This window comes from Malus sylvestris, chromosome 5, assembly GCF_916048215.2.
Source record: "Malus sylvestris chromosome 5, drMalSylv7.2, whole genome shotgun sequence".
NCBI classification, from domain to species: Eukaryota; Viridiplantae; Streptophyta; class Magnoliopsida; order Rosales; family Rosaceae; genus Malus; species Malus sylvestris.
In genome coordinates, this window is record NC_062264.1 from 32,806,625 (window position 1) to 32,820,658 (window position 14,034).

Here is a 14,034-nt window from a genome sequence, read left to right on the forward strand (position 1 = left end):
CAATCCCAACGTAGGAATCTTGAAGTGTTTAGGAGCAGATGAGAACGGCCGCCCTACCAAGGTGACGGCCCAAAAGCTTCTAGAACAAGAGATGCTCTTTACTAGAGAGGAGTGGGATAGACCTTTTATTATCCCAACACCCCTACACCATCAATGATAGAACAAAAAAGGAAAGATCAGTTAATGGCAGTCAGATTCCTGATTAAACGACTGTTGGTGTATAGGAAAGAAAGAAGACAAGAAAATGAGCTCTTAGACAGAGAAGAGCAGAGAATGGCTTGTGGGAGCTTCAACCAGCCATGATAAAAGCAGTGAGGAATCTTGTCAAGAGGAATTGGAAAGGGCCATTCAAATGGCTGAGTGTATATATGACCTGGATGAACCAGACAACTTGCCCGAGAGCCCAAAGCTAGTCAAATTTTTGTGTACAGAACTTGATAAGCCACCACCGGAGGTCCAAGATCCTCTGGAAGTTATTGAGCTAGGAACAAAGGAGGACCCAAGACCAATACAAATCAGTGGTTTATTGGAGAGAGAGGATCGGGCACAAATTATCTGTCTCTTGCAAGAATTCAGAGATTGTTTTGCTTGGCATTACACTGAGATACCGGGTTTAGATGCAACTTTGGTGGAACATAGAATGCCCATCAATGAAGGATATAAGCCGGTTAAGCAAGCACCACGAAAGATGTCGAATTAGATAGAAGAAAAGGTCAAAGAAGAGATTGAAAGGCTCGTAAAAGCCGGATTTATCAGGCTAGCCAAATATGTGGAGTGGTTAGCCAACATTGTACTCGTTTTAAAAGCTGTAACAAAAGCAGTATGATGTTGTGTTGATTACAAAAATATTAATGGCGCTACACCTAAAGACGAATATCCTATGCCTATGGCAGATCTTTCCATAGATGCAGTAGCAAAAAACAAAGTCTTATCTTTTATGGATGGAAATGCCGGGTATAATCAGATAAAGATGGCTCCGGAAGATATACATAAAACAACTTTTAGGTGCCCTGGGCATGTGGGGGCATATGAATATCTGGTCATGCCCTTCGGGCTCAAGAATGCTGGTGCAACCTACCAAAGAGTGATGAATGCCATCTTTCATGATCTGATTGGCCATAATATAGAGGTGTATATTGATGATATCGTGGTGAAATCCAAGACGGAAGAATAACATCTGATAGACCTCAGGCAGGCCCTGACAAGAATGAGGGTCCACAAATTAAAGATGAATCCAAAGAAGTGTGCGTTTGGAGTAAGAGCGGGCAATTTCTTGGGAATCCTAGTTCATCAACGAGGGGTAGAAGTGGACAAGAATAAATCTCAAGCAATAATGGAGTTGTCTTCACCCACCAACAAAGTGCAACTTCAAAGGCTGCTGGGCAAAATTAATTTCTTAAAAAGATTTATTGCCAACCTGGCAGGCAAGATCCAGCCGTTGACTCCTTTATTAAGACTGAAGGATAAGGAGAATTTCGAGTGGGGACCACCGCACCAAGAGGCCTTCGATGGTATCAAAGCGTATTTGACTTCTCCACCAGTATTAGTACCACCTCAGAGGGGAAAACCCTTAAAGCTATATATCTCCGCTTCAGATAAATCAATTGGGAGTTTGCTGGCTCAAAATAATGAAGGCGGGAAAGAGCAGGCAGTGTACTACCTCAGTAGAATTCTGACCGAGGTAGAAACAAGGTATTCCCCAGTAGAGAGATTGTGCTTGGCTTTGTATTTTACTGCCAATAAGCTGAGACATTACATGTTACCTTGTCACGTGCACATCATCGCCAAGACAGATGTGATAAAGTACATGTTGTCAAAACCAATGTTAACAGGAAGGATTGGGAAGTGGATTCTAGCATTATCTGAATTCAGCTTCCAGTATGTTCCCCAAATGGCAGTAAAAGGCCAAGCAATTGCTGACTTCTTGACGGAGCATCAAGAATCTCGAGATGAGATAATCAACATACCGGGAACCCTGGAAGTTACTAATGTTTGGATCCCGCCAGGCAAGGGGATCTCGGGCAAAGAAGAGTGGATCCAGCAGGAGATAAGAAGAGTGGTTAGTTTATGGATTACTCATTGGAAGCTGTATTTCGATGGTTCTTATACTCAGAAAGCTTCAGGAGCTGGGATTGTAATTATCAACCCTCAAGGGATTTATCATTATTACTCATTTTTCTTGGATTATCAAGGGAATACCAACAATCGGGCAGAGTATGAGGCCTTAATAATTGGTTTGGAAATCTTGATGGATCTGGGGGCAATGGAAGTTGAGGTGTTTGGTGATTCGGAATTGGTAATAAACCAGCTCAATGGGGAGTTCAAGTGCAGACATATCACCATAGCTAGATACTATTTGGCGGCCACATAATTGTTGAGTTATTGGGATTCTGAGATATCGGTGAGTCATGTTCCCAGGGGAGCCAACCTAGCAGCCAATGAGATGGCGCAATTGGCCTCAGGCATACCAATACAGGAGAGAATGTATGGGATGAATGTCGAGATTCAGAGGAGAAATCTTCCTTCCATTCTGGAAAGGGGATTCAGCCTGGATGTAATGGTTCAAGAAGCTGAGATTGAAGATTGGAGATCGCCCATCATCCATCATTTGAAAGATCCCTCTTCACCCACCAGCAAGAAAAATAGACAGCAAGCAACTAAGTATGTCTTATGGGCGAAAGACCTACTAAGAAAGACTCCAAACGGGTTACTACTGAAATGCTTAGGCCAAGAAGAGTCAATGAGAGTGATGGCCAAAGTACATGAATGAGTATGTGGAGCCCATCAGGCCGGAACAAAGATGAGGTGGTTGCTCAGAAGGTATGGATATTTCTGGCCCGACATGGAAAAGGATTGCAAATCCTATGCCCGAGGCTGTGAAGAGTGTCAAAGACACGAACCTCTCCAGCATGTGCCCTCAATACCTTTAAATCCAGTGGTTAAACCTTGGCCCTTCCGAGGATGAGCGATGGACTTCATCGGGCAGATTTACCCAGCTTCTAGCAAGGGGCACACTTTTATCATTGTAGCAACGGATTACTTTACCAAGTGGGTAGAGGCCTCGGCGGTGAAATCCATAACCTCAGCCACCGTCAAGAATTTCATTGAGACCAAGATTCTGCATAGATTTGGGGTGCCCGAAACTATTGTGACTGATCGAGGGCCATCTTTTATTTCAAAAGAAGTTGAAGAATTTGCAAGCAAATACAAAATAAAGATGATCCAGTCCAGTCCTTACTACCCACAATCAAATGGCCAAGCAGAATCCAGCAACAAGATTTTGGTAAACATTATCAAAAAAGTGGTGATGGACAATCCGGAGAAATGGCATGAAAAGTTGGGAAACACTTTGTGGGCATACAGGACTTCCAGGCGGGCAGGAACATGCACAACTCCATATGCTTTAACCTTCGGGCAAGATGCAGTACTTCCCATGAAGATCAATGTAAGTTCTGTCAGAATTCAGAATCAGTTCGGGTTACACAGTGAAGAGTACGTTGAAGCCATGTGTCAAGGAATTGAAGACTTAGATGTAGCCCGAATTGAAGCCTTGAATTAGATTCAAGAAGGGAAGAAAGCTGTTGCTCGAGCTTATAACAAAAAGGTGAAGATGAAGTCTTTCAAAGAGGGAGATTTAGTATGGAAGACAGTCCTCCCTCTAGAAGCTCAGCTTAGGGGCTTTGGAAAGTGGAGCCCGACATGGGAATGTCCTTTCACTGTTAGTCAAGTATTGAACAAAGGGGGATACTACTTGGCAGACCTTGAAGGGAAGGGGCTGAAACATCCCATTAATGTTAAATTCTTAAAAAAATATTGTCCGACATTATGGGATGTTAGAGACTGTTACATTAAGGAGGATGCAAGGTAAAGCCGACTTCGGGGTATCAAGGTGCAGTGTATGATCACCAAACCATTCAAAAGAAGACAGAAAAAACAAAAAGTTGCTAAGATAATGTTTATTTCATTTCGACAAATTGGTGATATTTACAAACTAATCCAAGTCCAAAGTACTACATTCGATTCCTTCTACAATGTTATTTTCAGCTGGTTTTCCGATGTCTCCCTGGATATGACCCGATCAGGTGATCGGGTTGTGCGGCCAAAACGCGCCTGGTAGGGGATCCTTAGGCAGAGTTACCACTATGTGTGATGGTGAAGCCTGATTTATCACGACGGCAAGCAGGAAGGCAAGCCTTCGTGAGGAAACCGTCTGACCAAGGGTGTTGGAGATAGCGGGGTGTTTGACCAAAGGTGTTGGAGATAGTAGTTATCTGACGAAAACTCTTTTTTCTCACGAACAGGGAGTTTTAAGAAACCCCACATAAATTCTGAAGAACTCATTTCATAGTTTTTTGGAAGAAAACTAAGGAAGCAGAAACACTTGAAGTAGATAAAAGATAAGATCGATGATGGTTTGTGGGGAGAACCATAATTTATAGGAATAGCAGAAGGTAGTTCAGGGGTCGTGGGAAGATCGAGAGACTCCGGGTGACGTTAATCTCAATCAAAAGATACAAGTTCCGAGAGCAAAGGCGCAGACGCATGCAGCTATTCAATTAATATTGGCGCCTGGAATTCCAGGCTAAATATCAATTGAAGAGGGCACTGTTTGGATCAAAACTTAAACTTTGCGCTCGGGGGAAGTTGGCCCAAAGAACAGCCTAAAAGGGAGAGGAACCCGAAGGCCTAGTCAAAACTCAGCCAAAGTCCAGAAGACAGGAGAAGCCCGTTTCTGACTAGGTGCAGGCCATGCAGACCACTTGCTCACCTACCCAAAGGCCAAGTGGTATAGACCAGCCAGCTAATCAGCCCAAAAAGTACTTCTAAATGGCAGTACAAGTAAATAGCTGATGAGTCACTACCCTTCAAGCTGCATTCGGGCAAGGTTGCTACTACAGGAGGCCAAGCCAAGATGTCTATAAAAGGAGAAAGAGAGGTCAGAGCCAAAGACACTCAAACAAACAAACAAAAGCACAAACTCTACTCAAAAGTCAGATTTGCCTTCAAAACGAAGCTGTAGTCAGCCCAAACCTTCATCCATTTCGGGATAAACCCTTTGTAATAGCTCTGCTACCTTGCTCAACGCCTGCTGTAGTATCGATTTTCTTTCTGCAAACTCATTTCTTAACCCCTTTTCCAAGCCTTCAAACCTTCTGTTAACCCACAAACATAGGAAGTTGCAAGACGATCAGCCTTGCCTGACCTCCTTTGTTTTTGTCTTTTCATTCATTAGCTTAGCAATATGTTGTATACTTCAAATTATATCCAAGTTATTACTAGTAATATGGCTTTTAAAAAACTCTCTCAGCGCTTGAATCCGATTTGAATATGTCTTCACAATTCAAGCCAGATCTAAGTTCTAAGCCTTCGGGCATATAAGATTTGATCACCCTAAAAGTCATTGGCCTCAAGGCATAAAAAAGAACCTGATGTGGACTTAACCCATCCACTACAAGCTTTGGTAACAAGAAGTCCGAAGTTACTTGGGGCGCAAGTAATCGACCTACCACTTGGTTTTATTTCTGTTATATTATGATGACCGTATAACGTTCGAGTACGGGATGAATTCTAATAGGAAGCCTCAAGGCCTACACCTAAGGCTTCACAAAGGCACCTATTTGGATTCATTCTGTTCATCGGGCAAGAACATTGAGTATAGAAGGGGTTATGATGGGAAACCTCAAGGCCTATTCAAGGCCCCACAAAGGCACCTATTTTGATCCATTCTGCTCTTTGAGCTCAGGTAGTCAGAAGTATAATGGTTATAAGAACCATATAACTCACAAAAGGAACCTTATGTGCTTGAGTACTAAGTTAGTTACTTACGGGAAGCCTCAAGGCCTACACCTAAGGCCCTACAAAGGCACCTGTCAATAACTAACATAGTCTCTCGAACACATATAATTAAAACTCAAACATCCGTTCTACATCTACCATGCTGAAGATGGTAGTGGCACGCCTGAGCAATTCAAAGTTAATCTTGATCATGAGCCTCAAGGCCTACACCTAAGGCCTCACAAAGGCACCTTTCAAAGTTAATTATGTCCTTCTTTTTTAGCCTTGCCCGACAGGCCTTGCCCGACAAAGCCCGCCAGTAAAGCAGAAGCCCGACAAAAAAGCATCAACCGGCGCCAACCTCTCGGGGAGCTGTGTGCTCGTCGGCCAGGAAACATTCCCCATGGAAATTCCCGCCACGAACACACATACTAGATGGGCAGCAATTCAACCCGTCAAAGAACCAAAAGGTATGCTATCATTGGAGGGCGAGCAAGTGCAATCAGCACCCTTGCCTTTTTCTCCACAGAGAGCTTCCGGCGCCATCGTCGCAGCAAGGTCTCAATGGGACAGCCTCGACTAAGCGCCATCACTCCTTCACTGCTAACACTAACGGTCCATCATCCCGGAATTAGGGTCTAAATAACTTTAATGGCGGGGCTTCTTCGACGTGGGGCGTCGGAAAAGAAATTGTTGTTCGGATCTGCATGCTCCAGGCTCGAGATGATGAATTTGACCTGGGTTTTCACAAGCTGTCTCTCTATGACAATGAATGGAGCTCTCTGAATTCGACCTTGGTAATCAACAGTCATTCCTTCATCCCGTATATCTTCAGCTTACATCAAGTGCCAAAATCGACTCGCTGAGGGACCTCGTCCTCTCAAACAATCGGATTCGATGATTTGATACGATGAGGGAAGCGAGAAAGAGAAAGAAGGTATAATTGGGTTTAAGAAAGTTTCATTAAATTTTACTGTTCATCCGCCTTCTTTGAAAAAAAAGCTGGTTTTGAGACGCAGCAAAATGCTGCTTTCATTTTTTTGCTTATTTTGACTGAAACTTTAAAAAGAAACACTTATTTTTACATTTATCGAACACATTTTACACCACAACTTTTTTCATAGCTGCTTTTTTTATAATTTCAGCTGTGCCAAACTGGTACTTACTAGCTTTGCCTGCTTGGTTGTGCATAGCTACTAAAGCAATGCTATTTTGCTATTCTACAGCTTGAAAATATGTAAACATGCTTGAGAAGGTAGAAACATTAGGGCTTCAAGAAATTGTTCATGTTGACGAGTTATTACGTACTCGTAACCTCAAAGATGTGGTATCAACTGTAAAAAATCAAACATTGTCTCAAACAATTATAGAAAAATATTTTAGTTCATCTTAAACTTTTATTTGTGGCATTGCATATTTTTATACTTATTGAAAATTATTATGATATGGAGGCGAGTTTCCTTAATACAAGACTTATAAAAATTATAACATATTACAATCCAGAGTTTATTAATATACATAATTGGCCCCAAGTTGAGACTAAATTTTTTTTTTAGTATAAGAAGGTTATTTCTATATAGAGGATTATTATAAGGAAACCTTTAAGGGATGGGATCTTCATTTTTTTTATAAAAATTGGGATTAGTTGTGGGTTCCACATCACATCGAACTTTAACGATCCGTACTGTCTATTTTTCAAATTGCACCTCATAGATCATTTTTACAAAATATTAGCCAAATCGAAAATGTTTAAGACATCTAATTGGGTTCAAAGAAATTAACAAATACTTTGTTATATAAAGAACAATGAAATTTTATCTTGCTAATTAAATAGGCAAATAGTTTCGAATTCAATTGAATTTTTGCAAGAATGATCTATAAATCAAGACTTACAAAATAGACGTTCGGATCGTTAAAGTTCGATGTGAAGTGGGCCCCACACCTAATCCCTATTTTTTTTTTAAATGAAAATCCCTTTACATAAATAGTTTGATTATTATAAAAAGGTTTTACTATATATATTTTTAATTAAGTTGTCCTGATTCAATTTTTTTTTGTTTTTCTCTTCTATTAACATTACTAATACTTTAAAGGTATTTTGACCAATTCTTGTCGAGTTTTTGTTACTATTTTTTTTTTCATCGCAATTTTGAACTGAGATTTGGAGTTTGGCATGCAAGTAAAAGCGTGTGCAAGGCCTTTGATGTTTGAACGTTGACTATTTTAATTGAAGTTTTAGTCGTAGCTATAGTATTAGTATCGGTGTGTGCTAACCTTTCACACGACATGAATAGTTTATCACACACACACACACACAATTGAACCATATTGTGATGACTCAAGTCTTATTTGACCTCAAATGTGTCCAACCGTGTTTGTTTGATTAACTAAAACATCTCAAAACTAATTGAGTCCTCTCTAATTCACTAGCCAGACCTAAGTATTGTTTTTTCTCTAAGTTTTATAGGACAAAATTGAATAAGAATAAGTCTTAATGTCTAGAAATGACTGTCTTTTTTATAAAAAAAAAAATGATCGCCTATAAAATTTGAACTTGTATCTTCACCAAAAAAATGAAAAATCAGGTTCCGTTAATCCAAAACGATAATGAGCAAACAAAGTGTATTAAAATATTATTGGAGGAAAATTAAGAGAAGGTGTTGTAATCAGTACCACATGCAAGAAAATTTTGGTAGAAATTAGTTAATTCGGCCTCAAAAGAAACGTTGAAATAGGAATTGAGGAATCATTGCTGACAACTTTTTATCATGCATTAGTTTCAAAATCTTCAATAGTTTGAATCACCGTCCAGAGAAAGAGAGAGAGAGATATTAAGATGTTTTATATTGCATTTTGTGTAGCAGATACAACATCACCAATCTGTTACAATTACATGGGTTACAATTTTCATTAGTTTTCCTTCTTTGAAGTTATAATAGTCTCATGGGTTACAAATACAACCAAAACTTTTTAGCCAATTGACCAACAAAAATAATGAAAAAAAAAAGGGTTATTATACATGACTTGTACTGCAGGGATACTAACCGCAGGGATACTAAACTAGCTAAACAATATACACATTTTGAACTTTTTAACATCTGTTGCTCCCGTTTCTGAATCTCAATAGCACCGGCCGGAACGTTAATTCTCGGTATTAATAGAGTGAAGAATGCATGGCTAGGAAGGCTTCATGCAGAGTGGTAAGCTACATTCATCTCATTCAGGTGCAAATACCCGAGCTGCGGCCGGGGATGTGGGTGTAGGGAATAGGGCCGGTTTTGGTGGTGGGTGGGTGGATGGGTGGGGGGGGGGGGGGGGGGGTTGGGGCGCGACCCCTCTGGAGGCACTGAAACACAAGTCAACGCCATGGTTCTTAGCCCATTGCTCTGCCTTCAATTGCCTCTTTTCTCCAACTTGCAGACAAGAAAACAGAACAACAACAACAAAAAGAGTTGAGAATAAAGTCCTCCTGTAACAGAACCTCATCTTTGATACTCAAATGGAACTTTAGGGTTCGAGGGACGGAGCTAGAAATTTCTTCTAGTGGGGGCAACCCGAAAATCAACTAAGGAAACCTTATTATAGTATGGCTTATACCCAATATGATAAGTGATAAGAAAAATATTAATACATGATTACGTAAGAGAGAGGTTTTTCAATCTGAATGACAGAACAAGAGCACTTTTACTCATATAATATTTGATATGGAGTATATGCAGTATGAAGGTATGTTAGATATTAGTTACATATATTTTCTTCAAAGATAACGCGTGTATATTATATAATTGTAGTCTGCAACTTAATAAACGAATCACTTGAGTAGGAGCATATGCCTCCGGTGAGCCTTCATTGGCTCCTTCCACATGTGGTAACGTTTTACAGACCCAGTTTCGGGAAAATTGCTTTGGAAAGTGAAAATGAGTTTTCACAGTAGTTTGTAATAAGGAAATGGAATCTGAGATGAAGTGTGGTGGAGGTGAGACCTGTTATCTACGACTCTATAAATTTCAAATTGCTCATGCCCTTGACTAGTACATAAGCTATAATGTTAATTCGGAGCTTGAAATTGACTTGGGCCAATGGAACAAGGTTCAACCATGGCATGGCGGTCCATATGGAATGAATCAATACACACTAACTTGAACGCCAAACAATGACACATTGTAGTTTGGGTGCAAAGCAATAGTTCAAATTTTAATAGTCGCCTATGAGAAAGACATGATGAGCTTAGGTGGGGGAATACACCTTACAAGAACACGATGATTGTTATACTTAGACAGGGATGTATCATATAGCCGCCGTGACATATGCAAGAATCCGCCTTGAATTACAAGGCATATAGAAGAAGAATTAAAAAGTAGACTTTTTGGTGGTTGATGCAAGCCCTGAGGAAAGCATAACGCAGAGAGTCAAATTCAAACAATATTTTTAACACAGTAGGGGAATAGAAGTCACTCCTCAGCTGGTTTTAACACGACTGAACAAATTTCCTTTTTCTTGATTTTGATTGAGTCGTTTACGAGTCTTGACTGGCAGAGAAGCCATGACCAAAGGTTCCCAGCATCCCCAAAAAAAGGGGTACATATTTATCAGTCAAACTCAATACCCTTTAAATTATGGAGTTGGAATAGCAAATCGTATGACGAGAAAAAATTGGGTGTAACCAGGATATATCCACATCACCGTGTAGCACTCATCACGTGGCCAAGTCACGTGTAGGAATCTCCCCTTACTTGAGGGCTGGCTCTGGCCACTTCATCTAAACATGCATGCATAAACTGTAAAACAGTAACTCAGAAGCCTTCCAAGGAAAGCGACATAGAGAGATAAATTCATAGCATCCATTTTGGTTCTTCCGAACATGTTCAAAATTACAAAGAGCTCTTTTTCATACATAAACTAAACAACTCGTACAATAATATCAATCTGAAGTTATATAACAAATCATCACGAGGTGAAGACACTCATCAGTTACTAGACAACAATAAAAACTCACGTTTATCAGGCAAATACATAAAGATACAGGTAATAACTTACGAAACAACTTTACAGTCAGATCATTTTGAAAGAGAGGCCACCAGCTTCTCCTTTAATTGTTCGGCATCACCGCTTTGAGTTTGAATGGAGAATGTATGAATAACCTTATCATTGTCTGTTATGGAAACGTTAGACTCTTGAGCTACAATTTTATGTTCCCCAAGTGTTCTGAAGACTTCAGAAACCGGGTGAGAATCCAATGGGCAGTTCATCCTCACAACTGCATCCTCGAGGCGTTCCTGAAAATCAATCTCTGGAACCGGCAACTGCTTTCCCTTGTTGTTTACCATCTGCTTTTCAGTTTCCATGAGTCTGATCTTCATCTGGAGATCGGTGATATAGGTAATGGCATCACCAAGAAGAGAGGCTTTATCCATCTTCGATATGTTAGGAACAACAGCTCTTAGTGCATAGAACCTCTGGTTAAGCTTCTCGCGCCTCTGCCGTTCTGCTTCCACATGATTCAATGGTTCTTCTCTCCCATTGGCAGGCTTTCTCCCTCTCTTTCTGGGTTTCCGCTCATCAATTTGTGCAGAGGACTCATCCTTGAGCAGCTCTGAACTTGAGACTCTTGTCTGAACATTGAAACCGTCAACCATCATTTGGTTCATTTGCGGAAACAGTTTTACTTCACCATCCTCACTTCGACATCCATTTGAAGTGCCTACTGATTGTAATTCAAACGATTCTGGAGGAAATGCAAAATCTTCTTCTATTTTTGGAGTAAAGGAAATGTTCACTGATTGTGATTTTGGACCCCCGAGACTTAGTTCACGTCCAAATATCATTGGAAATGCCTTTGCCTGAATAGGAATAGATTCCCCAAATGCACTTCTGACCGTATCCACATAACTTTGTTCTTCCGGAGTTGATTTGACCGAACCGAGTTCCACAACTCCTGATTTCATTGGTACAAACACCACTGTCTGAAACCCAGCCAATCTTGCTAAAAATGACCTCGACTGGTAATGATGTAAACAACTACCGGCATCCGAAACCCATATCAATTTTCCAGACTTGTACGACTCTCCTGGACCACAGTGTGAGATCGAATCAAGTTGAAATGCATAAAACATTGAACTGAGATGAAACATCTCCATATCTGACACCCCATCCAACCTCCTTGCATAATTATCCCCATTCAAACCGCCAAAACACGCGTGGAGCTTCTCAAGCACCCACTTCTTCACCTCTTTTTTTTTCTGCATTGCCTCCGAACTACTATCCCGATTAGAATTCACGTCCCCAGCTCCACCGCCCTTGGTGTCTCTGCAATGCCCATCACCCCAAATCAAGGCAGGTCCACCAGATTTCGAGCTAACAGCCTGCCAGAAAATGGCATAATTCCAATTCGACCCATTGACAAGCTGGCACAGCCCCTGCTGCACGCCCAATTGACCCGGTGGCCTAATCAATTCTGACAAAGCATTTTCGGAAGCCAGTGAGATCAAGAACTGGCACGCTTCGGTACCCAGTACTGACTCCATCACGACCTTGTCTTCGTCATTCACCCAAAATTTCTCACCCATCTTAACCTCTCTTCTCCTTCCACAACTAGCTCAAACAACACAAAAATGCTAAAACTACAGAAATTCACAACACAGCTCTCAAATTTCTTGTTCCCACTACAGAAATTCGCAATCTTTTCGCAAAAATTCACGACCGGATCAAGCTACTGCTCGAATCACAACTAAAGTTCTGAACTTTTAACACATCTCAGGGAATCAATTCTACACAAATATAACATCTTTGATAAGATATCTCGAACAAAAATTACCAACTTCAAATGAACTAAAAAAACAACCTTAAATTACACAAACAGAACTAAAACTCGAAAAAGTCGAGAAATTTAGACTCACACAATTAGCAGATCCTAAGAAAACTTCAAATATTATATACAATGACCCTCACTTTACTGCTAAATTAAAGCTGATGAATTTTTGGAAGCACAAAATTGGCTCAGAAAACCTCCAAAATCCAGGCAGAGAATAATAGCAGAGATCCGATTACCTGAAAACTGATATGGGTTTGTAGCAGATACTTGGATTCCAACTCAGTCCAAGTGTGCAGGCAAGTTAAACAAACATGAGAAAAGTGGGGGTTGCCAAACTTCCAAGATCTGAATTTTAGGGATTTTTTTTAATTATTTTATTTAAATTAAAAGTATCAGACTAAATTGTAGCTATGGTCATTTAATTTTAACTCAATTGGAATAATGATCCTTCAACTAAAAATTCATTACCATTGCTCTTTCAACTTTTATTCAACTAGATAAATGAGCCCTTAACTTTAATCCAATTGTAGCAATGGTCCTTCCAACATAACTTGTTTTGACAAAAACTTTGACGTAGTTGACGAAAATGACCATAATTACACACTTTGAGGTGAGGTACCCTAATTATATAAATGTTTATTCCAACATAATTTATTTTGCCAAAATTTTGACGAAATTGATAAAAATGATTGTAGCTACACATTCTGATAAGTTAAGGGATCAATGATTATGAATTTTAAGTTGATTGATCATTTCTTCAATTTAATTAGAGTTAATCGATCATTGCTACAATTTACTAAGGGGTGTGATATCCACACACCATTTTTTACTTCTCCCACACCTTTTTAGTTTTCGGCCGTCGGATCGGATTAATTGAAGAAGATCAACGAACATAAATTAATACGGGGTGTCTGAGAAGTAAAAAATGGTGTGTGAATAGCACATCCCTTTACTAAAATATCGCATTTCCTCCGGATCTGATTCTTTCTTTGGACCCTCACCGACCAAAATTGTGGTAGCATGCGTGTCCCTCTCTGTTCCTTTGTTTTTTGGTGAAACGTTTATGGAATCTTTCATGGGAATGGCACAGAAGGCCCAAATAGCCACCAGCCCAACAAGTAAAACAAAGATAATCAAGGGATAGGAAAAAAAATGCAAAATGAAAATGAGATATGAAATTCACTATCCATTAGAAATAAAATGCTAATTAAAAAAAAAAGACACGTAAACATGTCCCTCCAAGGCGAAAAACTTAAATTTGACGGTCACACGATCACGTAATATTTCATATTTATGTATTAGAACTTTAAAACATGCATATTGGGTGATAGGCAAGGTTGATGCTACACGAGCCTATAGTATGATATGCAGAAATAGATTTATGTACTATAACATTGGTGGACATATAACACGGAAAGGGATCATCTCCAGATCCCTTCCACTTAATT

General features: G+C 40.0%; 2 protein-coding genes across 3 annotated transcripts; one reads left to right on the top strand and one right to left on the bottom strand.

The window, feature by feature from the left end:
* Positions 1 to 3,217: 3,217 nt before the first annotated feature.
* On the top strand, positions 3,218 to 4,117 carry LOC126622795 (uncharacterized). Its single transcript, XM_050291514.1, has 2 exons — positions 3,218 to 3,492; positions 4,045 to 4,117. Exons 1-2 carry the CDS (start codon positions 3,218 to 3,220, stop codon positions 4,115 to 4,117), a joined length of 348 nt encoding a protein of 115 aa, XP_050147471.1.
* Positions 4,118 to 10,596: 6,479 nt separating this feature from the next.
* LOC126623916 (transcription factor MTB3-like) lies at positions 10,597 to 12,960 on the bottom strand. 2 transcript variants are annotated; one of them, XM_050292889.1, is made up of 2 exons: positions 12,823 to 12,960; positions 10,597 to 12,542 (listed from the first exon to the last, which is right to left on the bottom strand). In XM_050292889.1, the coding sequence occupies exon 2, from the start codon at positions 12,339 to 12,341 to the stop codon at positions 10,833 to 10,835; it is 1,509 nt and encodes a 502-aa protein (XP_050148846.1). In that variant the 5' UTR covers positions 12,342 to 12,542; positions 12,823 to 12,960; the 3' UTR covers positions 10,597 to 10,832. The 2 variants fall into 2 exon arrangements, with proteins under 2 accessions (XP_050148846.1, XP_050148847.1); XM_050292890.1 differs by having other exon boundaries at positions 12,672 to 12,927.
* Positions 12,961 to 14,034: the final 1,074 nt, after the last annotated feature.

Excerpts from the sequence above, each read along its gene's own strand:
- LOC126623916 (XM_050292889.1), bottom strand. The coding sequence starts at position 12,341 with ATGGGTGAGAAATTTTGGGTGAATGACGAAGACAAGGTCGTGATGGAG.
- LOC126622795 (XM_050291514.1), top strand. The coding sequence starts at position 3,218 with ATGATCCAGTCCAGTCCTTACTACCCACAATCAAATGGCCAAGCAGAA. Across the intron at positions 3,493-4,044 it reads TTCGGGTTACACAGTGAAGA|CTGGTTTTCCGATGTCTCCC; the intron begins GTACGTTGAAGC and ends TGTTATTTTCAG.